At 41.0% G+C, this 27089-nt stretch overlaps 1 protein-coding gene across 1 annotated transcript in view; it reads right to left on the minus strand.

The window, feature by feature from the left end:
• The window catches only part of RUNX2 (RUNX family transcription factor 2), a 224009-nt gene that overhangs the window by 44248 nt on the left and 152672 nt on the right, over positions 1-27089 (minus strand). The window contains exon 6 of the mRNA XM_070418485.1: positions 8142-8315. Coding sequence (XP_070274586.1) covers positions 8142-8315 — 174 coding nt within the window. The remainder of the gene's footprint in view (positions 1-8141; positions 8316-27089) is intronic.

Below are 27089 nucleotides of genomic sequence, written 5' to 3' on the forward strand. Positions count from 1 at the left end.
TGGATGCATATTGCTTTCGAATCATCATAAAGTTTAAAAATTTTAGGTTGAACCAGCCTAAGCTGAGGACCATCTGCAGTTGTTTTGGAGCCATTTTTGTTATTGACTTGCTTGCAGTCCCATAACAATCCTCAAGTCAATTTCAGTAGTCTGTGTACAATGAACTTTTCACCTTCATCTCCTACCTTTTGTGACTATTGGGAAGCAGAAGGGGTTCACTAAAACTTGCTTCCTAGAATTAATAAGGCAATAGATTAAGAGCAAGCTCATCTGCCTATTGTGCATGTTGACCCAAGCAAGATAATGCCTTATCTCTAATGTGATTTAGAGCTAGTTAAAAGGCCACCCAGAAAGTGGCCGTTGATGTGGATCGGGGTCCGCTTTGAGAGAGGTACACAGGCATTCCCTCATTAATGCCCTCATTAATATCCTATACCAAGGATATTATAGTCCTAATTATGTCCAGCATCTTCATCACAGTCTTGAAGAACAAAAGCAGCCTGTCTAAGCTTCAAGATGAGACAAAGTGGTAAGGACTAGCCAGCACTCTGGATGCAGAATCAGAGCCACAAAATAACCCTCCAAGGTAGAAAGAGGAGGTGAAAGTGCCATAATGAAACTGAGTAAGAACAAAAGTACAGAGCTGCATCTGGTCAGCTCCCAGACAGGACGGGGGAAGCCTGGGATGCGTTAACAGAGCACTAGCCTCAGCCTTTCCATCAGATGCTCCTACTTCCCACCTGAACGGAAACTTGGGTTTGCCCAGTTCTTTTCTCCTAACCGTTTCATTTGGCTGCTGCTCATCCTCCAAGGCCACAGAATGAGCCAACTTCTCTTCAAAAGTTCTTCCATCTTTCTCATAACCTACGCACTTCCAGAACGTTCCCTCATGTTGGTACCTGGCTCAACATCTTCCTGGTTCCCCTGACTTGTACTGAGTCCCAGGAGAAACTGTCATTCCCACTGAGGACCCACCACACCAGAGCCCACTCCTGTTCACAGACTGTGACCACGACAGGAGAATATCACATAACTGAGCTGACTGGCTCCCCCAATTCTCTCTCTCTCCAGCTGGGTCCTCAGTGCTGCTCAACCAGAGCCATTTTCCCTTCACACCGTTCACCTTGGTGACAGCTCCAAACGTGTTATTATTCTCAAACTTTCCCCCCACATCCTCCAAAGCTCCTCACCTGGCCCACCCTGTCAGGTTTCACTTTCCTGGGACCCTGATCTCTGGTTTCAGAAATCTCCTGGTGCCGTTTTCTTATTCACTAAACAGTGTTCGCAATACTGACTCTTCTGTAACGGCTGTCTTTTCCAGCAGTTTTTAAACAGTCAAAAAGCAAATCCTTAGCAAAATAAACAAAGCCTTAGAAAGAATCTGATAGCCTTAACTGGGAGTAGTGCTACACAATTATATCCCTGGAATATTTCTGTATAAATTGAAGTGTAAAAAAAAAAAGGAATGAAAATACTTTTTAAACTGATACTATAGGTAAAATATTGTTGTTGCTTTTAATACTGCAGAGTACAATAGACACCAGCTCTCTGTTTGAAGCCCTGGGTGCCCACCCATGTTTAAATATCAAAATATACCACCAGAGCGTCTATTATACCAAATCACATGCCTAACTTGCCCCTGGGTTAGCCCTGTAGCTGGAATATTTCACTCAGAGTCAGCCCCCTATTGTGATCACTGTGCCCACAGTCCAAAGCAAAAGGCAAAAGGGGTGAGAGAGGTCCTTAGGCAACTAATAAAGGAAAAAGATATGCATACATGTGTGCACACACTTACATATACACACATGTTTGTAAAGCTGTAACTAAATATAAAACTAAAATGAGAAAGACGATGTTTTGGAAAAGAATGAGAGAAAGAAGCTGTCCTCTGGGCAGAGACCTAAGGGCAGGCTAGAAATGGAGACATTAGTGAGACATTATGTAGGAAATGGAGCCTTATCCCAATTAGATATTAACTATGCATATCCTATTCCAGATAGGGGGAAATTAAAAAGGCAAGTTTTTGGAACTCAAGAAATTAATTTTTCTTGGAACATGGCCCCTCTGTTTCTTCTGAAAGCACAATGAAACCAAAGCATCTCTGATTAATAGGGAGATCCCAGCTGACAGAAGACAGAGACCTATAAGAAACTGATCTACGATGCTGCTAACCAGTTAAGCAATAATATGACAAGTGATCACCAGGCCTTCACAGGGTCTTACTGAGCTTTATTCCTCAAAGCCAGCACAGGCAGGACATGAACGCTGCTCTTTCTCCCAAGGTGGCTGCCACAGCTGCACAGATGTGAAACAATGTTTACACACAGGATCTCCGCCATGTTTTCACAAAGATCATAACCAGCATCTCCACTAAAGACAATGCCTGATCACACATGTGCATGGCAGCAGCAAATTTACTTGGCTATCCTGCCCAAGAGATCTGAAAGGAAGAAGACAGGACAAGACTTTCCAGTAACTTCAGAAATTAAAACACAGCACCACCAACATAGAAGAAGAGTACTTCTAACAACCTGTCTTTGAGTGTGGCTATTTCAGTTCCTTAAGACACAGATGGCTACAGGTGAGTAGGACCACAGTGGTCATAAAGCATGAGACCTCACTTAATTCCCATCTCCACCTCCTACAATCCTCCGCACTGTCGGCACCTGCAATCACTCTTCCTGCTCACAGTCACTGGGCCTCTGATGGGTTCCTTCTCCTTCCCATTCAGAGCCACACCACCCAGCCCCTGCCCACTGCACCTCCCAACCTGTTTCACATTAAAGAATCATGTGGCCACTCGGCACTTGAATAAAACAGTCATTTGAGACACATACTACTTAGCTGTGCCTCCCTACTTCTGAAAGGATTACACTAATAAATGTATCCGTGCAAGCAGAGTGGGCTCAGGCCTAGGACAGCGAGACACATGTGCAGCCCAGGCCGAACTGGCTGAGATCCTCTCAATGTTTGGAGGAGGACTGAAGCTGGTGGGAACCCCTATTTGGCCAGGTGACTGCTGATAAGATTATTGTCATTCTACATGATGTCTAGCAAGTTGTTTTTCAAGATATTCCTTAAAAATGTTACCTTGAATATATATATATATATATATATATATATATATATACTCAAAAATATATAATAATTAAAATGATTAGATTGCATTTTAAAGTATAATTCAGATACTCCTAATGCATTCTTTTAATAGAAATATTGTCTCTAAGGATCCTAAGTAATATTCAATGGAGAGAAGGAAAAGAAATTAGTCCCTTAAGACGCATGTCACTTAGACTGTTAGCAACATGCCTGGCTTGTTGGATGAGGGTGACTGCCTGCCAAGAACCTGGAACTCACAGTCAAGTGTAACAGTAAGAGGCCTTCAGCAAGACATTTCTCAGAGAAACAATTTCTCCCGCCTGCGAAATATGTACTTTTCAGAATAAGGCTTCAATAAAAACTCCATGTAAAACCATGTTATTAACGGTAAAGAGCTGCATAAATGAAAGTTGTTAGGTACTGAAGTGGGAGGACACAGAGTCTGGATAGAAATATGTTTCAGCTTCCCAAGGGCGCATGGTGGTGAAGAACTATGTGGATCTGAAGTTAATTCCTGTATTACCACTTACTAGAGGTAAGTGGAACCTTGGGCAAGTGTTTTAGCTTCTCTGAGCCTCAGTTTTCATCACAAAGCCACCCATCTCATAGAGCTGCTATGAGGTATGTCAGTTAACCCCATTAGAACAATGTCTGGCACAAGGCACACATGCAGTAAATGCTAGCTAATGGTAATTCAACCAAATAGGTACTAGAAAAATATTAGGGCTACAATAATAATGAGTCACACTTCCTGAAGAAGTTAATGACCTGTTCATTCATTCAACACCAAACCAAAGTCACCAAGCAGAGGCACTATATGAGACACTGGAGATACAGAGATAAACAAAACATGGCGTTAGACTTTGAAAGTTCAAAGTCTGATGGAGGAAACAAACGTGTAAACAAATAACTGTCATCAGCAGACAGTGGTATGGAAAACTGAGACTCAGCTCAGGTTGGAAGAGGCCTGGCAGAGGTGCCAGCATTTGATCTGAGTTTTGAAGAAAGAAAAGAAATGCTACCATCCTCAACAATCTCCTGGGCTACTGCAGTAGCTGTCCACATGATGGCCCTGCTTCTACCATTGTCCCCTAGTGATCTGTTCTTCACATAGCATCCAAGGCGGGTTTTTTTTAAAAAAAAAAAAAAACATATAATATTCTCTTGCTTCACATCCTTCAATAGCACCCCACTGTAATCAGGACAACCCAAGCTCTCTATCAGGGCCTTAAAAGCTCTCTATAATCTGGCTCCTGCCTGCCTTTCTGTATCATTCCCCTTGTTCGCTACTTCCCCCCTACATTGACCTTCCTGTCCCATGAACGCCACATTCATTCCTTCCCGAAAGGCTTTGCACGAGCTTCTTACTGCCTGAAGTGTGTGCTCACAGGTCTTCAAAGCTCTTCAAAGATCCCTTTCCCAACTTTCTAATCAAAATTAGCTTCTTCCCTTCCTAAACTGATATCGCATTACCCTCGTTCATTTTCTCAAAGCATTCACCATAATCTAAAATTGTCTTGTGTGTACGCTTATTTGCCCATTTACTGACTATCTGACTAAAATGTAAGCTCCTGGTGAGCAGAAACTGTCTCTATCTTGTTCACTTGAATAACAGAATAGCAGAATGATCAGCCCAAAGGTTAGATGACTGTCCCAATCCCCCAAACCCAACGGCCTGAGGCACCTCTCCTTTTAGGTGCAGTTCGCCCATGCAGACAGCACTGAGTTTGAAGCAGGGATTATCCTGAGCAGTATCTTCTAGCACACTATCCCTGCTCTACTGCCATAACCACATTCTGAACCCAAAGAGGGAGACATTTGTGACAGACTAGGTGTTACCTAGCACCCAGAGACAGGCACCAGATGTCTGAAAGATTTAAAAAAAAAAAGGTACAGAGGAAGCAACTTCCTCAGGAAGCTGTGAGGAGGCCCTGGGCCCTCAGGCAGAACATCAGCAGCTGAAGACCGCAGCAGAGTGACACCAGCAGACCAGCACCGTGAGGATGCCCGCCCACCACACAGCTAGACCCGTGGCCCTAGAATTGCAAGAGGCACTGGAGAACACTAATATGAAACACTAAGTGCCTATGACTCAGTTTATGGTTTCTAATTTCATTTCGCTCTTCTGGGAGTTTGACTTGCCCTTTATGTTGGCAAGTGCGAGAACTAGTGGTGACTATACCACCATGATCGTTATCTTCAGTTTTGGGGTAAGAGCTTGAGATATCAAGAGAGCCAAGCCATTGAGAGCGAACTGGGCCCTTTCTGTTACAAATGTCTTTATCCAAAGGATTACATGAACTAAAATGCAGGTGTGGCACATTACAAAGAAGTTACAAAATCCATTATAGATAAGGCTCTTAGGTAGAACTTAAATTTAATCATGCAATTATGTAGATCCCAAAGTAGAATGCTACCAAATGGTTTAACCCTGTAAGTGCTACATTGAAATGTGATTTTTCCCGTTACTGTTCATCACCAGGGAACAGTGACACCCTGGGATAGGAATTAGAAAGAACAATTAATGCTAACAAGGCATGATAGTCCAGCCCTTCTTGCACTGGTTGCTTCTCATCTAAACTTTTTTTCGTTCACTATTTAATGAGATGCTACCACTGCACTAGGCACAACAGAAAATAAATCCCTCTAATAAACCCCTCAAAGAATTTATAATCTAGCAGGGTAGAAGAAAGCAAATTCACAGAAGCTATGAAATAAGGCAATCTCAGCTTAGAGGCTGGATAGGCAGCCTTCTAGATGAAGTTCCGGGACTGAGGAAAATGACAGTGACCTAGAAGATGGGTGGATGTTGCCAGCACAGAGACCACCGTAGATAGGACAGCCTCAGCAAGGAGATACAGAGAGAAGACTGTGGACTCAAGAAACAACAATCTTATAGTCTGGGGCACAGAAAGTTGAAGTCTAATCTCTAGCCCTAGCTGGTTTGGCTCAGTGGATACAGTGTTGGCCCACAGACTGAAGGATCCCGGGTTCAATTCCTGGCGAGGGCATGTACCTTGGTTGCAAGCTCAATCCCTGGCCAGGGTCAGGGTGCCTGCAATCGATGTGTCTCTCTCACATCAATGTTTCTCTCTCTCTGTCTCCCTCCCTCCCTTACACTCTCTCTAAAAATCAATGGAAAAATATCCTTGGATGAGGATTAACAACAACAATAAAGTCTAGGACTCTAATTTTCTTCTCTTCCTCATATTACCTAAGACCCAATTCTCAATATGTGTGTGGTAGGCTCTAAATCATACTTATTCAATAAATTAAAAAGTTAATCCAGAGAGAAAATAATGAAATCTATTCAATTTACTTTAAAGTGGCCTCTGCAATGGGTGTTCTTGGGTTTTTCTAATAATTTGGGCCATGGTACAACTCTTCATGGTAGAAATCTTTGGTTATGGGAAGATACTTGTATTGTCTCATTAACAATATGGGAGCATTTAAGGAGAGTGGGTAAGTGTGTGAATCTTCAAATTTGGAAAGTTTGAGAAAGTTGTTGGGCCCAATACTTTGTGGATGTTTAAAAAAATGAGGAAGACTTGTCTATAAATCAATTCTACTATGCTGCAACCCCACACACACAGAGTCTATGGAATACTATAAACACAAAAGGACAGGTATCATGAACCTTAATCAGTGATCCAAAATTCACTACTTTAAATGCAGCAGCACCTGTAGCTATAAGCTTCAAATTCACATTGCTCTGGGGTGTGTCCTCTTGTTTCATGAAGTATAAATTTCACCCCTGCATTTTTATCCAGGACACATGCTAGTGAACACATTAACTTTTCCATCCTGCATACTAACACTTAGAGATTTATGAGGTTAAGACATGACTATTCTTCACAGCGTTCTAATGTTCTTCCCTGATGCGGATACCTGGTTCTCCCCAGTGTTCAGACATTTCATCCTTATAATTCTATATTATTTTTAAAATAGATACTCAGGCATCCTCATATATTCAGACTAATATTCATATACCCACAGTAACGTACTCTAAGTAAATATCCCAGGGGACATATACCTTATAGATACCTAATATATACTTAATATGAGCAGAAGAGAAGGGAAGGGAGGTCATTTAATTTATAAACAATTATGTTTATAGACCATTAAGCCACTCAAACCTAACCACGATAGACAAAAACCTAATCATTAAAAAATATCCATTGAGAGTTTATTGTATATTTTGTTTTGAGTTATTTCCCCCTCTATATTCTAGGCCACCTCTGCCAACAATAGCAATGAGATTACATGTAGACTTGCTTTCAGCTCTCAATACTTATGAGCTGCAAATGAAAGCTCTACGATGGTTGACATACTCTCTTGTCAGCATGACCTAAAAGCAAGCAGAATAGTCCTACCATTAAGTGGGGCCGGGGCAAAAAAAGGTGGGTATCTTAATGCACTAACTGTGAATTAGTCTGTATGCAATGCTGATGCTAACTTTTAAGAATAAGGGTGAAGTAAGCAGCTTACTAGAATGTAAAAGAGAAATGTCGCTGGAGGAACCAGGGCTAAATGTGAATCAGAAGTAAATTCTGTGCCAATGAGCTGCTCGTTGACCTTGCCTTATAACCACCAATCAAGGCTTCCTGTTAGCCCTGGGCGATTTTCAAGAAAACTTAATGAAATACTTATACATCCAAGAAATTTAAGCCCAAACCTGAGACAGTAACTAATTTTCTAAGAGTGAGGGTGTGATGGTATCCCCTGCACCACGTGGACACAATACAGAAACTTGTAACAAACATTCTCCCAGAGATGACAGTCATTACCATTCCACCAGTGTGCAGACTGACATGGCTACAGCAGAAACTTCACCCACATTTCATCCCAAAGTTAGTAAAGACTGGAATCTGGTTGTTGTTGTTTTTTTAATTTAAAAAACAAGGTCAGCGCCTTCAAGTTTGATTCTTGAATAGTAAGCCATTTCATCGCTCCAGGAGTTTTGAAGTGAACACATCTCATCTGTAGCCCCTCACCCCCAGCCTGCCAGAGTCTGCGCAAGTGAACCTATGAGTCTGTCTTACCTGTAATCTGACTCTGTCCTTGTGGATTAAAAGGACTTGGTGCAGAGTTCAGGGAGGGCCGTGGGTTCTGAGGCGGGACACCTACTCTCATACTGGGATGAGGAATGCGCCCTAAATCACTGAGGCGGTCAGAGAACAAACTAGGTTTAGAGTCATCAAGCTTCTGTCTGTGCCCTGGAAACAGCAAATCATAAAATAAAAGCATATTAATTAGCTGAACAATTGACCATGCTAAATAGATATGTGAACATACATACTGAGGGTTTAAGCCAAGGAATTATCAATACTGATACTCATAGTGGAGTGTCTATATAAAGCCTTCCATTTCAAATTGCTTTATCAGCATCATCTAGTGGCAATCATTGCTAGTTCTGTTCTTGTAGTGGAGAGCTGAGGTCCCAGAGGGTGACTCAGAGTCAAGCATCAGAGTGAGGCCAGGACACTGGAGCTCACGAGGGACTCTCTGGGTACCTCCTCTAGCCCTTCAGAGAGGATGGGGAAGGTGAACATGCTCTGGGGTGTGTCCTCTTGTTTCATGAAGGACAAGACCTTCCTGAAATTCAGAGAGGCTGTGCCCTGACAGCTACTACCCCAAAGTTGGGGCAGAAACAGAGACACACACATTTGTCAAAGGGAAATTTCCATGATGACTATAGTGACTTTTTCTTTTTTCTGTTACAATTAATACCCTACTGAGACTCTTTTCTGAAAAATTAAAACTCAATCCTAGAACCCCTTTAAGGGGAAAAAATAGAAATATAAATAAGGAAACTCAAACTCTCAAGAGGAACCTGGATACTTTGTGAGATGTCAAAGCCTGAAAGCATGTTACGACTTGTGTTAAATCACAGCTTTTTTTATTTTAAATCTAGAACGGTGGCTTTGTAAAAGATCGAAAAATATCCTTTGGGTTACCATGTGAATGTGATAATCCATTATTTAAAAAATAAAAAATTTTGTCTCTCTTCTAGTTTATTCAAGTCTAAAATCCAAGGAAATTCTAAAATATTGGAAATATACAAATTAAAAGATAACTAAGGTTCTAAGACTTCTTTAAAAAGACATCAAATCATACTTATTAAAGAGTACAGTACTGTCTCGCTGCCACATTAGTAAAGTGTAGACCTGTACAGTGATGCTGTGGTGAACAAGTACAATAATGCCTAATACATAAACAGAAATATACTGTGGATTCTTCTTTCCATATACCAGTGAGGTCCTAGCATGTTGCCCCAACATTTTAGTAAAATGTTAAGTAATTGAAGCTGATTTAAAGAGCCGTTAAGAAGACTGGAATAAGTCTTTCCCCTTTGATTAAGGGAATGAAGTTTAATATCCATAAAAGAAAAGAAAAAAAACCTTGAAGGAGGATTATTAAGGACCTTCAAGAACAGGAAGGTATATTCTGTGGGCAGCAAGAACAACTCAAATTCCACTTAGTACAGGACAAGAGGACTGTATCAGGATAGGGTTAAGTTGAACATTAGAATTTCCCAACTATAAGCTGTCTTCATAAGACAAATTCCTTATTTTATTTGCCCCAAAATGTATTTTCCTGTCTCCTTTTTCATTGCCTACCCAGCCCAAAGAAAACAGACAGGAAGCCAAGGCTTGGTAATATGAGTGTAGCTGTCTCCCCAGCCAAACATGTTCCAACGAGACCCATTAACTGAAATGCACCCACCACCCTATTTCCTGCCAGTGCAAGTTTGGGGCATCTGCTATAATAGAGGGACTAAGACTAGGAGAAAAATTATCAGAAAAATACTAGGGAAACTGCCCTTTGGGTTATCATGTGAATGTGAGACTTCACATTGTTTGTTGATGGCTGTTTTCCCCACCATTTATGACTTTTTATCCAGCTTACAAATAGATTTTAGAACTCTGACGAGCTTTTAGAGATTAAACAGCTCCTAGACCCCAGCAAGTAAGGTATTCATAGATGAAGTGACTGAGCCCTACAGAGGGAAAACAACTACCCTATGGTCCTCAGATACTGACTAGCGAGGCCTGAACTAGGGTATGGTTCTTGTCTTGGTTGACTAAGTTTTCCACTCATCACGTGGCTCTACCAATGTTGGCATTCTAGTTTTTTTTCTTCCCTTCCTCTTCCAGCGGCTGTGGAGGACTGAAAAATATCCAGATCTGCAGAGTGAGACACCTAAGAACTAAGCCCTGTGAAGTGTCAAGGCTGGTTTTCAAAGCAAGTAGAAGCAGCAGCAAGGATTCAATTACAAAGTTAATAGCACACCCATTACCCTAAACAAACTTCCATCAATACATCTTGCTGTTTCTAACTAGCTTCACGATTAGGGAATTATATAGGACTTGTCACAGTTAAATCTGTGGATTCTGTTCCTTGCACGCATACAAAAAAGTATTGGTGTGGTGTTGATACAGCTGTAAACATTAACAAGAAAGCTTATGGAATTGTCCCTGGAAGTTATTTTTTTTAATAGGCCATATTTTTGGAATGGCAGATTCCCTGAGGGCTAAGGGGAGGGCTACATGATCTTGCATGGCTCCTTTATACAGTGGGACTTTATGTGGGCCATGGGTCACAAGAAAATTTAATAAGCTTTGCCTCTGCTTTCTACAGCCTTTTCATTGGGTTTTCATGGAGACTGCATGAGATTTGAGCTCAGTATATGGATGTGTGAGCACACTTTTATTTTCTCTTAGCCTAGTGCTTCAGGGGAGTAATTGGAAGTCATAGACAAAAATAAAGGACTTGAGAAGCACTTACAAGTGTGAAAAATTTAAGAGCAGGTGAAATTTTAAAAGCCTCAATGACCTTTTGGAAATTATCTTTGAAGGCGAGCTTCCCAAGTATCTACACACACCCTAGAGCAGCGGTTCTCAACCTGTGGGTCGAGACCCCTTTGGCGGTCGAACGACCCTTTCACAGGGGTCGCCTAAGACCATCCTGCATATCAGATATTTACATGACGATTCATAACAGTAGCAACATTACAGTTATGAAATAGCAACGAAAATACTTTTATGGTTGGGTCACAACATGAGGGACTGTATTTAAAGGGCCAGAAGGTTGAGAACCAATGCCCTAGAGTAACTCAGGGGCCATCTATCTGTGGCTGCATATATACAGAAAACACACGTTTTCCTTTGTATACGTTTGCTCCTGCACAGCCACCACAACTAAAACAAATCCTTACAGTACAATGAAGAACAAACGCTGAACAGATCCTCTGTCTCTCAAGCGTGACAAATACCCACCAGCACTACACCACATCAGGGTAACACTGGAACCATTGGTTGAGAGAAGATGTACTTAAACCCTCAACACCCAAGCAATGCCCTCAGAAATGGAGGACACGGAAGACAGAGAGCACACTGGCTGTAAGCAGGGACAGGTGCTCTGCCATGGTGTAAGGAAAACTTAATCTCAACCACATAGCCAAAGGCTGGATCTGATAAAGGTATAAAGAATGGAAAACTCTTTAAGACTATTTAAAACCTTGGTCCTAGATCCTCTTTTATGGGATCCTCTCTACTTTCTTCCTTGAGCAGTGGCTCTTCCACCCTAACTGGATAAGAAAACCCTAGGGATCTTTGAAAATATGAGTGTCCAGGCCCCACATCAGCTCAATTAAGTCAGAATCTCTGGGAGTGAGTCCAATGGCCAGCTGAGGTAGAGAACCATTGCCCACTGTGATCTCAGTCCCATGCACTCAATGTACCTATTCACGCCAATGACTCCCCATTTCTGGGGTGAGCCCTGACCTCGGCCCCAAGTTCCAAGTTTACGTATCTCACTGCCTACTTGACTTTTCCCTGTGATGTCTCAAAGGTATCTTAAATACAGTATATTTAAGATAAAATTATTTATTCTTCTATCCCAAAAAATACCTCAGTTTCTCCCTAAAAGTCCCCCCATCTCAATAAAAGTGGCACCAACCATTCATCAATTATCCCTCACTCCCACATTCAATCCATTACCGAACCTTGTCATTTCCATCTTGAGAGCATTTCTCAAACCTCTCATTTCCAACGGTACCACCCTAGTCCAGGAACCCATTATCTCTCTCTGGTCATCCGACACTGTCTCCTTTTCCTCTCTTATCCTTATGAGAACCTTCCCATATTCCTGAAATGCTCTCCCCGGATTCTTTGTACAATCTTCTCCTTCTCATCCCTTAGGCCTTAGGGTGAACACTACCTCCTCTGAGAGGTCTCGCCTGCCTACTACACCCAGAGTATATTTCCTCCTTCTCAAACACACCCTCTCTTTATTTCCTTTATAATTAGCTTGTTTCATTTATTTGTCTCCCCTGCATGACTGTAAGTCCATGAGAATGAGTGCTCTGTCTTGTTTACTGCTGTATCCTCCAACAGTTCGGTGCCTGCACATACAGCAGGTACTCAATATTTATGTAATAAATGGATGAATAAATATTTTCTTCTTTTAGATGAATGTCTTGGTTGAGAGAAAATATTGTGGCCCAGAATATCATATTACAACATTATCTCTCCCCAAAAAACACTCTTCTCATTTGGCAATCTAGGGGGTCCAGTGAGCAAAGCCATTCTTTAGAGAGCAGCCTTTATTAGTGCTTCCTAAGAAATTTCCCTGAAAGACATTCAAATGAAAGCTTACTTGTGTTCTTTCTGAAAAAGTCCCATTTGCCCTCTCAATAATTCTTAAGCATTGTTGCAAGTCATTTTGAACCAGAGGGATAAAAAAGATAACAGAAATAATTTAGACTCTAAATCTTAGAGCAGTGAACTTCTTTTATGGATGAGGACCCTGAGTCCCTGAGAGGGGAAGTGACTTACCCAAAGTCACAGAGTTAATGGCAGGATGAGAACTCGGGTTTTCTGGTTGTTGGTCTAGCCCTCTTCCCTCCCATTGCCAACAAGCTTATTTTAGATTTTAACAGTGAAGTCTCAGTCATTCAGGGGAAAGCATGATCACAAGTGAATTTAAAAATGGAAAAAAAGTTTTCAGAACAAATGTTCCTCAAAAAAGTTGAGTGTGTTTGACTGAATGTGACTTTTGTTGCAATAAATTCAGGGGCACAAGAAGAAAGCATGATCAAAAAGGTCACAGCATTCACATATCCTTAGAGCAAAGACCTATGAGGGACTGCTAAGCCAGGAAGCAAAAGTCCATCTAATTGTCCCATTGCTCCCCACCCAGCTCTTTAGTCCAAGGGCAACTACCTCACAGTGTAAGTGAGTAATACTGCCATTAGAACGTCCACGTAAAAATATCACACACCTGAAACTGGTACGTGAAAACTGTGATGTGTGAACTATGAAAATACACTTGCTGCTGAATGTGACCCATTTTGCCCATTTTTTGTAAAAATTGATTGAGAACAACTTCACAACTTTGGAGATCTAGGTAGGTCTCCAGCCAGAACCTCACAATCTCACTCCCTATGCACTGTATTCACATCAGGATGCACTACACCAGTCACGGCACTCCTCCTGACAGATGCCCAAAGGCACATACAAACCAGTGAACCCCTTCCTTCCTTCCTTCCTTCCTTCCTTCCTTCCTTCCTTTCTTTCTTTTTTTTTTGCCAGTGTCTGGTTTTCTTCTTTTGACTAAATATATTGGGGTGACACTGGTCAGTAGGGTCATATAAGTTTCAAGTGTACATTTCTATGATCCATGATCTGTATATTTCATTGCGTCCCCACCCCCCAAAGTCAAATTATCTTCTGTCACCATATATTTGGCCCCCTTTACCCTTTGCTAACTCTCTACACCCTTCAACCACCATCTTGTCTGTGTCGATGAGTTTCAGTTTTACATCCACATATGAGTGCACCTTTCAAAAATAAGGCACTTTTTATGCAGATTTGAAAAGACCCTCTACCACTAAACCTCATCAGGGTAACGTTCATGGCCAGTCCACCCGAATGTGGCACAGCAAGGTCACTCTGTTACTCACTAGGGCATGATGTTTAGCAGCTGATCTTTTTACAGTAGTATTTTAAATGAATTTAAGCACTCACATGTTTTTACTAGGCTCCTACTTGTATCCTGGGTATCATGAAGACACATTTTTTAAAATAAAAAGTGAAAAGGCAGATCTGCAATAGAGCATCAATCAGGAATCAGTACACGCCCATACGCAGGTCAGCTGATCCAGCTAGTGTACTGAGCATCTACCACATGCAGGGCTCACTAGGCATTGTAAGGAGGAGGGGAAAGAAAATATATGATAATGTCCTTATCCTCAAGCAGTTCACAATCTAGTAGGGAAGAAAGGCAAGCAATTAAGTATAACTAAAAAAGACTATCGTGAGTACAAACACTAAACTGCTATGGTTTGGTGATCAACTGAGTAAATATGACTCCTTCAAAACATTAAGGAAGTGGTGCTTTGGTGATTATGTAAAAAAATGCCTTTTTTAAAAAAGTATATTGTATTGATTTTTTACAGAGAGGAAGGGAGAGGGATAGAGAGTTAGAAACATCGATGAGAGAGAAACATCAATCAGCTGCCTCCTGCACACCCCCCAATGGGGATGTGCCCGCAACCAAGGTACATGCCCTTGACCAGAATCGAACCTGGGACCCTTCAGTCTGCAGAAATATGCCCTTATTTTTTAGAAGGGCTGATATGCTTAGGGTTACGTGTCATGATGTCCAGCATTTGCTTTAAAATATTTCTGCATAATAACCTATAGAGCAAATGCGGCAAAATGTTTTTAATTATAAAGTAAGGTTAGCATATGGAGTTTTATTAAATATAATCTCTTAATGTATGTTTGAAATTTTTATCACAAAAAAATTTAAAATTAATAAAGTGCTATCTATAGGGAGCAACTGATGCCAACTAAAAGAGGAGACCTTCGCTAATGAGATCACCATGTCTTTGGAGATTGAGTAGCATTTTGATAAGCAGAGAAGGAAGGAGAAAAGCTAGCTAGAGGACAAGTGACAGAAACATGGTAATAAATATCTTGTGAGTCAAGATAGTGCTAAACATATACGTGGCATTAATCTAAACAGAGGTATGCTATTCTTTTTATTTGGTTTTGTTTATTCACTTACTTTGGGGTTTTTTTTAGATTCCACATATAAGTGAAGTCATATGGTATTTATCTTTCTCTGTCTGAATTAATTCATTTAGCACAATACTTTCCAGTCCACCCAGGTTGTTACAAATGGCAAGATTTTATTCTTTATTATTGCGGAACAATATTCCATTTTATGTATCTCACATCTTCTTTATCCGCTCATCCACTGATGAATATCTAGGTTAATTCCATATCTTGGCTATTGTAAATAATGCTGTAGTGAATACAGAAGTGCATATAACTTCTCCAATTAGTCTTTTTGTTTTCTTCAGATAAATACCCAGAAGTGGAAATGCTGTATCATATGGCAGCTTTACTTTTAATTTTTTGAGGAATCTCCATACCATTTTTCATAGTGGCTGCATAAATTTACTAATTAATCTAAAGAGATTCTCAAATCAGTTGATACTTTTAGTTTTACAACTGAGTTAATTCTTTTAAATTACGCAATATATATGGGAAAAGTGCTTTGAAGGCAGATCTTTTTATTCCCAGGCCAATAACACTCTGCTTTGGCAACCCATGCGCTCCTCTGCCATGAATTCGGGCTTCCCTGGAGGAGAGAGGTGACCAGGGAGACATTAGCTAATTTTGCTGTCAGCAAGTATGTGAAAGAATGAAATCTGGTCCAATACTCTGGGGCTAAGCCACAGGATATAACCATTTAAGAATGTTGTGACAATAATCCTTGGAGTAAAAAGGAAGAGAGGAAAGGGCCTGCATCCGAATGACCATTTTTCAGAGTAAATTGGTAATACAGAAACAGAGCTGCTTATTCCATAGGAGCTCAGGGGTGGGGAGATGACGCCTTCAGTTCTAATCTCTCTACCCTGAAAGTGGTACATGAAGGAGAGTTTGCAGGAAGGGATAAGGGACTAGGCTGACTCATTTTAAAGCTGCAATTCAATTCCTAATGAAATGACTTGGATTCTCCTACAAAGGAGGAACCTTGGAATATCTTAGAGAGTTCAGTTTCCATGGGTTGCAGCAAAAGCAATATAACAAAGAAGATTACAGGCTCGAGCTCTTAGGGAAGCCATACAAACCTTGGACCCAAATAACTCATAACTATGGAGGCGCTAGATTAAAAACCTTGATTTTCTGCATTCCTACATATGTGTGAGGATGGAAATACTACTGACAAAAGTGAAACTCTTCTCTGGTTACATTTGGATGATACATTTTACTGGGGGGTTGTAAAAATCTAAAAACCCAAGACCTACCCTCTTGTAAAGCCTGTACTATTTAGTTAAGCCTTTTTGCCTCTCCCTGACACACCCATACTCTCCACTACAAACAGTCTCATCAGCTTCCCCTCTAATTTCTTTATTTCCATTAATGTCACCATTTTTTTTAAAATACATATTTTTTATTGATTTTTTACAGAGAGGAAAGGAGAGGGATAGAGAGTTAGAAACACCAATGAGAGAGAAACATCGATCAGCTGCCTCCTGCACACCTCCTACTGGGGATGTGCCTGCAACCAAGGTACATGCCCTTGACCGGAATCGAACCTGGAACCTTTCAGTCCGCAGGCTGATGCTCTATCCACTGAGCCAAACCGGTTAGGGCTCAATATCACCATTTTCTAGTCTCCCAGGCTCAAAACCCAGCTCAGGTGTACCTTTTCCACTTCCCTTTCCTAGAGCCCATCACCCAGCGAAGCCCATTCCTAAAGTTTCTACAAGGACGGGCCCCTGCTTTCCATTCCCACTAGAACCACTCCTAACCTCTCACTGTGGCTAATACACTGGAGTAGCAGCCTCGTATATTTGAAAGGGCACAGAAAGGATTTAATGGAACCCTCTGAACCTAACAAAAATGAAGGGCTAGTTTCCATACTTTTTAAAATCCTTTCAGTTCCTAAATCCTAACATTAATGTAACTTATCTTCTCAAAATCTATCAATTATGTTGCGCTGTCTATTGAATGAAACAGCCCCCCGGAGCCTAGCAAACAAGGGCCTGGAAAATATGGTCTCAATTGAACCCTGTCACTCTCATTTCCAATGGCTACAACTATATTGCTCCCAGCCCATGTCTACTCACATTGGACTATCCAGAGTTCTTCAGAGCCCAAGCCGTCTTCTCTACACAGACGGCCCTCTCCCCACCACCTCCATTTGGCCAAACCCCTTCCCAGACTCAACTGAGTCATCACATTGTTCTGGTCTTCCCTGTCCCTAGGGCCTCAGTGATCCCTCTGGTTTCTATCTCAGCGAGCTGAGAGCAGCTACAACTGTTTTTTGTCTACTACATGTGGTTCTACTTAAGTATAGTACGCGCTCAGTAAGCATTAACTTACTATGAATTGAAATTTTCTATAAAATTTCAAACCCTAATATCTTAGATTCTCCTGGACTTGACTATGAACCTCTTGAGGATGGGTGTCATGTCTTAAGTCTAGCACATAACTTAGAGCCTAGGTAATGGGAAGGCAGACAACACATGCTTGTTGAATTGACAAATAAGAACATTGTTCCATTTCACATTATCTCTCCTTTTGTGCAGTAAAAGACAGAGAGGAAGGGGGGGAAAGGCTGGTTATTGGGAAACATTTCCCACAGTAAAATTGATGAGTCTATAATCTTTGCTGGGAAAGGCTGCTGAGTCATCTTTTTTCCTAAGAGTATTCTGTCTGGTTCAGGTCAAAACTATTTCTGGACTAAAATACTGAGCTAGACTAAGAAACTATCTTCATGTTTGAGGCCTCTGGCTCCTCTGAGCCACTGGAAATTAGCAACCATGCAATATGACGTGTGCATGGGGCCCCAGAGCTCACACAGGACAGCCTGTGAGAGGAGACAGCCCTAGAGCAATGTTAGTGTGTGGCTCAGACAGAGGACCACAGATCATAAACAAACCTCCTTCCAGGAGATTCTTCTCCGATGGCATTTCAAAAATGAACTAACAGAGCTTCTCACTAAAGGCCCTTCTTAATATATATAAACCAATTTCAAGGGGAAAAAAATCATAATCACTCCCACATATCTTCAAGAGCCCCTTTCAGCCCTTGAACACAGTCGGGCATGTAGAATGCAAAGCTTAACAAGGAAGAAGAGAGGAAGAACAATTTCACCCAAGAGAGGTCTGAAGCCTCCCAGTCTCCCGGGTAAAAACATAATTATGGAAAGAAAAACATAATCTACTCAAGAGACATAATTACATAGTTAAGCCATAGACTCCATAGAAATATTCTAGGAACTCCAGTTCATAGAAAAGAAATGGTGAAAGCTGAATTTGCTGTCTTTTAATAATAAAAGGCGCCAGCTTAGATCAGTGAGTAAAAAGTTCACTCTCCCAAACTCATAGTCATTTTTAAGATACAATTAGATGCATGAGAGAGACCATTGAAAGGACAGCCTCTTTCGCAATTTAGGCTTCTAAAGGTTAAAGAATTCAAGATCTTTCAATAAATATACAAATGATAGAACTGGGAAATTTTCATTTGCATGTACATAAATGCAAGTTCCTTTATAACGTTTAGATGTTAGTCTGTGGCAAATCACCACAATCAAGCAACCCAAGTATCTGGAAGAAAGGATGGGGCTATCAGGCTATGCCTGAATCAGTCACACATCAGGGGAGAACTTCTACTAAACATATCTTAGAATATAATTCTTTTCTTGAAATAATGGACTTTAAAAAAAAGGCTTGAGACATCTGAAGAAAACACAACTCATGGGAGGTATGAAGAAAAACAGGATTAAAATTTTTAAAGAAAGACCAGATGAAAGCATAATGGAAATATACCAGAGGAGATGTAACACATTTTGCAGACAGGGGGAAAAAGTGCTACCAGGGCCTTGGCTGACTTCACTGTAGGGCCTCCCCCAGGTCCTAACACAGCACTAATCTACTCTGTCTCTTTAACTCCAAATCCTCTGGCACTTTCCTACTAGTTCCAGTCCTGCTGCCCTTGACTTTTCCTGCCTGTTGTTTCCAAGGGACACTTCTTTCCCCTTTTCCTCCCATTCAAAGTAAAATTATATGAATTAGAATTTTTCAGTTGGAAGGGAAGATGGATTACACCAGACCATGTTCCTCATTTTAGAAAAGTAACTGATGCCCAGAAAAACATCTGGTTTGAAATCATGGAAGTAGGCAGCGACACTGGAAGCCAGTCCCTTGACCTGCCTCGGCCCTCTTTTTCGTGTACCAGGCTACCAGACCAGCGAAGGAGAAAAAAAAATGTGGAGGAAAAGAGACCTAGAAAGGACAGAAGAAGAAAAAGCAGAGAGGCCTAATTCTGAGGTTTGATTACATTATAGTTGACAATTCTGCCTCCATTTTTATCACAATGCATCTTGGTCTCCTTTATCTATAACCCAACATCCACAACCATCTTGGGCCATCTGACTCTCCATCTTCAGTTTCTGGGAAATGAACAAAGATCTCTTTCTCTGTATCTACACGTTACTCCCAAAACTTAGTAACACTTGAGTGTTTTAGTTTTGGAAACATTTCCTTTGCCTTCTTTATTCTGATATATTCACGCAGTGTTGTGTTACTAGCATTTATAGAGACCCCACTGAGAAATGTAAAGATTCTTTAATGGTCACGTTTTGAGCAATGGAAATGGTAGTTTCCACGGTTGAACAAAAAGCATCACTGTTTATTTGCCAATAATCCAGCCAAACATGGATGGCATTATTCTTCAAAGAGTCCAGTGACAACGAGCCTACACGCTGTCACGCAATTCCTGGATCCTGGCTGCATCTCCTTCCCATGTGATCTTCTCTGTTTCTCTGTTATCGTGGCCTTGTGCATATGTTATATGACTGTGTGTGTGTGTGTGTGTGTGTGTGTGTGTGTGTGTTAGGCAGAGAAAAAACACACTACACAGCGGTGATTAAACTGTGCAAAGGACTCCTCTCTTGACATTTGCTGCTACAGCAGCAGCACATCATTTTCAATTTGCCCATTTCTGTAACAGGAAGAAAATGTTAAAAAGTAATAACCAGAAAAAAGTCAGCCAGCTCCCGCAGCCTGGTCTTGCTGTGCTGAATGGCAGTGACGATCATACAGGAAGAAAAAAAAGAAAAAGACAGAAGGAAAAAAAGGGGGGAAAATTTCTTGCTTAAACTGGACCTCGTCCAGCTGGCAAGAAGAGGTGGTTTTCTTAACGCTTGCGAAACCTGATTACTTTCTTAAAGGAATGAAGAAGAAGGAGAGGTAAACACAGCCATTAAAACAGATTTAAGGTGCTTAGTTCTAATCTAGTCTAAGGCCTCTCCAATTGTCTGCCTCTCTGCAGTTCTCTGCTTGCTAGACAGTAACAGGGCGCCTGTCAGTGTCTCTGTGCAGGGAACTCTGTCAGCTGAGCTGTGGTTACCCTTTCGGGTCAGGCATGGAAGGAACAGCAGCTTAAGCAATAATGGATGGATGTCTGTTCGGTGCTGTGTCTGTCAGAAGTCTGTTTTCCGACATTAAAGGGCTATTGTGTTTATATCTACACAACAGGTCTTAAACAGATTGTTTAAACATGATTAAACAGGAGATGTCTTTGAAATAACCCTCTTAATAAAATTCAGATGGGTAAGGAACTGAAAAATGCCGTCAACAGTATATTTTTTTAAAAAAGATCATTTCACTCCAAGCTGCAACGGTAACATGATATAAACTCCAAAATAAAACAGTTTACAAGTTAAACTCAAAGGATTCCTTCATATTTCAGCACCCTTTTCTGATGGAATAGCATTTATCCACCTATCCATCCACACTCCCTAATGCTGTTGCACAATTTACTATAGTCTTGATAGACAGATAATTGCTTTATTCAGCCATGTGTTATGAAGGGAGTCTATTGTGTTAATCCCGGGATTCTTATCTTCTGTGAACTCTGAATAAGGAATTGAAAACTCCACCTCTTCATTCCAGAATTACTGGAGTTGTCTCACTTTCAGATCTGCTAAAGTGTTCCTACATTCCACTCTGTCACTAAAGGTGCCAAGTATTTTGAGTAGGATCAAGTTATTGTTATGTAAAAGGGAGTCTAAAACAGTGTTAAATGGAGTTAGAAGATAGCAAGTTTTCCCCTTTTTTTCAAGGCACAGCAGGTTAGGAAAGTGCATTCTTTTCTAACTGAAGGACATGGGTTGGCACTCATTTTGCGGAGTTCAACACCCGCTACCTCAATTAAAGAAGAGTGTTGAAACTGCTCAATGCCTTTAAAATATATATATTCCAAAGAAACCCTTCAGATGATTAAAACTAATTTGTTTTCAAAAGCAAGTGTAAAGGTTTGAATATTTTTATCTGCTGGCTTCCTGCTGACTTATTTAATCAGTAAGGATAGTTTGGTGAAATTTTTTTTCTTTTGTCCATGTGAAATGTATAAAGTATTGATTGGCTTTTCTATATATACATACACCAACCCTCTTAATAAAATTGGTTATAACCAAATATATATGGTTATAAATTTATAGGATCTCTATTGTATGCATGCATATATTTGTGCAGAGGAGGAAAGTCTAGTCAAAGGAACATAATACTACTAATGAGTTCCACATCGCTTTCCAGGTAATTCGGATGCTGTCCTCTCAAGGCCCAACAGACTTACACCGTGACACCACAACCCTTCTCACTACTGAACACACCTTTTCTTGCAATATGGAATTCTTCTCTGTCAGCCTAATTAAATACCTTTGTTTTATTTTGAAATGGCATATGCTCAAGAATCTACAAAACTCACTGGAAAAGAAGTAATACAATCTGGACGAATGGGGTAACCAATGAAAGAACATCATCATTTGATTCTCTTCTGGGTCCTATCTCTTTCATGGACCTTCACTGAGAATGTTCACAGAAATGATACTTTCTGCTACAAGGGTGGTCTCTTCCCAAGCATTAACCAGCCTAAAAGCTCAACAAACCCTACTCACAACCCTTGAAATTCAACAGTAAAACTCTGTCCAATAGAACTGATGGTTGCCCAACATGTAGTAAGAGAGATAGCGTGTCACTGTAAGTCAGGAGATGTGGGTTTTGCCACTAATGATAAGTGGTGAATTTCTCAGGTACAGAATTGTCCTGTCTGCACAACAATAGACTACTTAACTTCCAATTCTAAAAATCAGCCTCACCTGTCACTATGGGTTACACACACACACATACACACACACACACACACACACACAGAACTTAATGGAATAGTTAAAAGGCCAAGCCAGTGTCTGACAAAGGAGAATCCCCTATCTAAATCTGGGCCTGACTATACAAGGAGCAAAAATCCTGGAGTCTGTTCCTAGTTTCGCTGCTAACTTGGTTGTGGAGCTGCAGGCAAATAAACTATCACCTCTGTGACTCAATTTCCTCCTGTGACTCAGCTTCCTCATCTGTCAAGTGAGGATCAAAGTATCTGTATCACAGGGACGTCATCGGGATGAAATGTATTAGAAGTGAAAATGTCCTGCACAGGTACAACCACTATTCGAATACAATAGTCATTTATCTATTAAAACTTCCTAAGTACTTATTGTGTACCATAAAATATGCTAAACTAAGAGGCTTGGAGCATACTTGGCGGCGGCGGGGGGCAAGGGGGGGGGAGGAGGGGGGCCGGCACAGCATATAAACAAATAATTACAACAGTGTGACAAGGTCTGATCAAGAAAAGCTGAACCAAAGAATTAAATGCTTAACTTCCAAGAGCAGTCAGGAAGGGCTACAGAGGAGAAGTAAACTTAAAAGAAGAATATAATTCAGTCAAGCACATTCAGAAGAAAAAAGGCAATCCAAGTAGAAGGAACAGCACATGCAAAGACAGAGATTTAACAAGTGTAGAGAGTGAAACACTTTGGCCCAGCTGGGGCTCAGCTGTGGGGTGTGGGAAAGAGGCAGGGGCAGATCAGAGGCCGAAGGGCCTTCTCCACCATCCACAAAGTCTGACCTTCATCTAAACAGGGACCCCTGAGGTACTTTAAGCAAGTGAATGCCATGAGCTGACGTACAGTTTAGGAGGACCACTGTACTTACAGGGAAAAAGTGTTCTAGAACAGGAGTAGGGAATGTAAGGCCTGTGAAATCATCTGGTCTGGCCCTGCCAAGGCATTAGGAGTGAGTTATTTAAATGTTTGACCAAATACAGCAGGCTAATTTTTAAGTTGATAATTTTGTATGACCTGCAAATGATGTTATAAATATTCAAATGGCCCTTGGCAAAAAAAAAAAAAAAAAAGTTCCCCACCCCTGTTCTAGAAGGAAATGCAGAGGCATGGAACCAGTTAGGAAATTATTTTTATATTACAGGCCAGGAGATAAACACTGGGAGTGTGAACTAAGCTAAAGCAGTGCTGGTGGGTATAAGGGAATGCATTGGAGACACAGAGCAGAGGTTTGCACAACAGTGTATAACAGGATAATTAGAAGTAAGGTAGAGAGGTTTCTGGTTTGGTCAAATGGGTGAACTGTGGGGCCCTGTCAGGGGGAGCTGGGTGGAGAGAGTGGAGGAGTTGAGAAAAAAAAAGAAAAAACTCATGGACACAAGTGTGGGAATTGCTGAGGGAAGAGGGGAGGAGAAGAGGTGGACGAAGGTAGGGGAGGATAAATGGCGATGGAAGGAGACTTGACTTGGGGTGGTGAACACACAATACAAGGTACAGATGATGTGGAATTGTGCATCTGAAACCTGTATAATTGTGTTGACCAGTGGCACCCAATAAATTCAATAAAAAGGATAAAACTGGAGAAGGCTCCTATTTGGGTAGGGAAGTTTGGTTGAAGTGGAGATGGGAAAGCCGAATACTGTGCGGGACATCAGTGTGAAGTCCCCGTGGGGCATTCTCAGGTGGAGATACCCAGAAAGCAAACTAGAGAAATAAGTCTGAGTCCCAGGAGGGGCTGGAGAACATTCTCAGGAGGCAAGGGACCTGGCAGCCATTGGTGTGAATGACATGGTCACTCAGAGAATGGATGTAGAATGAGTGAAAGAGCCTAAGACAGATAAGGAGTAAATAAGGAAGAGGAGCCAGGGAAGAGATGTAGGAAGGCGGAGAAGGAGGACCCCCTGGTGTCAGGGAGCCCAGCATTCCTGGGTGACACAGCCCTGGTCCCTGAAGCAGTCAGTCCTGATGCTGCTCCTCAGCTCCTGTAGGGCCTTGAGGTGTGTGTGTGAGGGGGCAGGGGGGGAGGGGGAGGGCAGAGAGCAGCCTCTCCTTCTACTCTGGGGCCAAGGGCACAGAGTAAATTCAGCTGCAATGGAAAAAGGGATAACTCTCTTCCACTTGTTCTGTACCCATTCCCTGAGCAACCTCATCAACACCAATGGCTTCCAGTTCCTGTGACTATCCAAAAAGGCATCCGCAGCCTCTCCTGAACTGCCCAGGTGCCTCCTGGTCATCTTTTCAATAAGAACACCTTTAATGGTGCTTATAAGCATGCACAGTACCTTCTGAGTTCAAGCGTGGTCATGCTATTTCAAAGGAATGGGAGAGTACCAGGCCCAAAGCCTCCCACCTCGTGGCAACCAGCCCTTTCTGGGTCAAGTCACAAGGCAGACTGAGGCTCTGTACCTATCACTTGCACAGGTCAGAGAGCAAGCAACATTTTTTCTAGTCTAAATATTACACTGGGGATGCCAAGATTGGAGTTAGCATAAAGATGAGGGAGAGCAAAAGAAAACATAAAACAACAGTTGACAATCTCTAAAATCAACCATCTTTCCCAACCTATCTTCTGAGAAAGGTTTCTGAATCCCATGGAGCAGTGTATTTAACTTCTTATCCTGCCAGTTGCAAGTCCAATCCATCAGAAAGTAACAAACCCTGAAGAATGTATATGGAATGGAAGAAAAGAATCCATCTGTAAGAGTGATATCATTTATAGAACTGCAATTTGACTTATAAACACATATAAAAGGACTTTTGAAAACCACCAACCTGGCCTGATAATTGCTAGATCTTTTCCTTTTCCCTGTATGAAAACTCAACTCCAGAAGTTGCTACATTGTAGAGTAATTTAGGATTTCCCTTGAAAAAAATACGATTATCACCTCTACTGATTTTGTAACGGGAGCTTCTTTTCTATTAATTCAAAATTATGCCCTAAGCTGGTCTATAATTTTATGTACCAGGTCACAGTATACATTTTTATTCCTTAATTCTAATTGAAAACAAACTTCAATATGTATTTGAAAAGTTAATTCAATTACCTGATCTACTTTGTTCAACTGAATTACATTCAACTGGGTACCTATAATGAACAAAACATTGTCACATTGGTCCTGACACAACTCTAATGGAGGAGATCAACAAATGCAGAACTAAAAAAAGATTGAATCATTAGAGTATTAGAGAAGGCAGCATTTGAACTTAGCCGCAAATGTTGAGTAGGCCCCAGATTAACAGAGAGGAGAGCTTAGGTCAGAAGAACCACCTGAGCCAAAGCACTGAGCCATGCTGGAATTTCCATCAGCACCTCTGCCAAGGGAACCAGGGTTAAGATGGAGGGTTTGGGGGAGTTTATCATAAAAATAAAAGAGATTTGGTGTTTTCTGAAACTCCCTATCTATCTATCTAGAATTTAACATTCAAGAATTTCTTCCAGTGAGTTTAATTACTGATATTCAAGATTCAGCTTAAATGGCTTCAATTCAATACAACATCCCTCCCCACAAACAGAAGTAAGACTGCTTCTAAACATCCACGTCACTTCACCTGCCACTTTTTCAGGCTCTTTCCCATTTTCCATCACTTCTATCACACAATCATGAACATCCATGCTTTATCTCTTTATTAGATTGAGTTTCTAATGGACCATATAGACAACTAAGACATCTCTGAATTCTTACAGTCCTTTCTTAAGTACATATGGGAACTACCCAATAAGTGTTTGTTGAATAAATAAATGAGTGAATCCAGAATGTATCAGTGACTGAAGAAATCTAAATGTTAGCAACCTTTCTTATCTAGTAAAAAAAACAAAACAGTTCTCACTATGAAAACACGTAAGGCATTAGAAAAGCTTTCTAACCATTCAGTCATAGGGATCTTACCTTCTTCCTCTCCTGAATATGAAATGAAAAGCTGGACATTAATACCTAGTAAGTGCTCATTGGAAGTCTGATAGTCAGGAGGCATTTTACCTTCCTAGCTTTACCAATAACCAGACTAGGCTTTATAGATTCTAATAATTTTCCAGGCTTATTAAATGAAATGAACAGACATTAACTTTTGCTTATATTCCTTCTATAGAAAAGACTAAACAGAAGACTGCATCACAATGTACATGTTATATTGTGTACATATATATATATTTAGCACATAATTAATATATATTATATAAAAATATATCCCACACAATATATATATATATATATATATATATATATATATATATATCACATAAAAATATTGTGGGTGTTATCCTATATAATAAAAGGCTAATATGCTAATTGTCCCCTTGACCTGGAGTTCAACAAGGGGGCAGGGCCAGCTGGCCAACCGCCTGCATCCCCTCCCCCCAGCAGGCCCAGCCAGATCAGCCTGATCAGGGCGGGCCGGCTGGACCCCACCCATGCACGAATTCGTGCACCGGGCCTCTGGTTTTATATATTTACCTAAGTTGGTTTTACGCAAAATATTACCCAGCCAATATTGCAAACTTCACTCTTCCTCACTTTAGCTTCTACTCTGGAACACACTTACTAGTGACAGTAGTTCAGAGGAAAATTTTATAGCTGAGCAAGAGAAAAAAAAAATAGCAAAGCCAACTAAATCTGCATTAAGGGCTTGGGTAGACAGAGTGTAATTAAGCTGACCTTAAGATGTGTTTTCAGTGTTAACAAATCACATGGTTCACTGGATTAAGGGAAATTCGTATTTTCTTTTGAGAACAAAATCCCTTGGCCCAGTTAATAATTCAAACATGTCCACCTGAGGTGGCCGTGCTG

Source organism: Myotis yumanensis, unplaced genomic scaffold (assembly GCF_028538775.1).
Source record: "Myotis yumanensis isolate MYYU_CA2020_CCGP unplaced genomic scaffold, mMyoYum1.0.hap1 SCAF_6, whole genome shotgun sequence".
NCBI lineage: Eukaryota > Metazoa > Chordata > Mammalia > Chiroptera > Vespertilionidae > Myotis > Myotis yumanensis.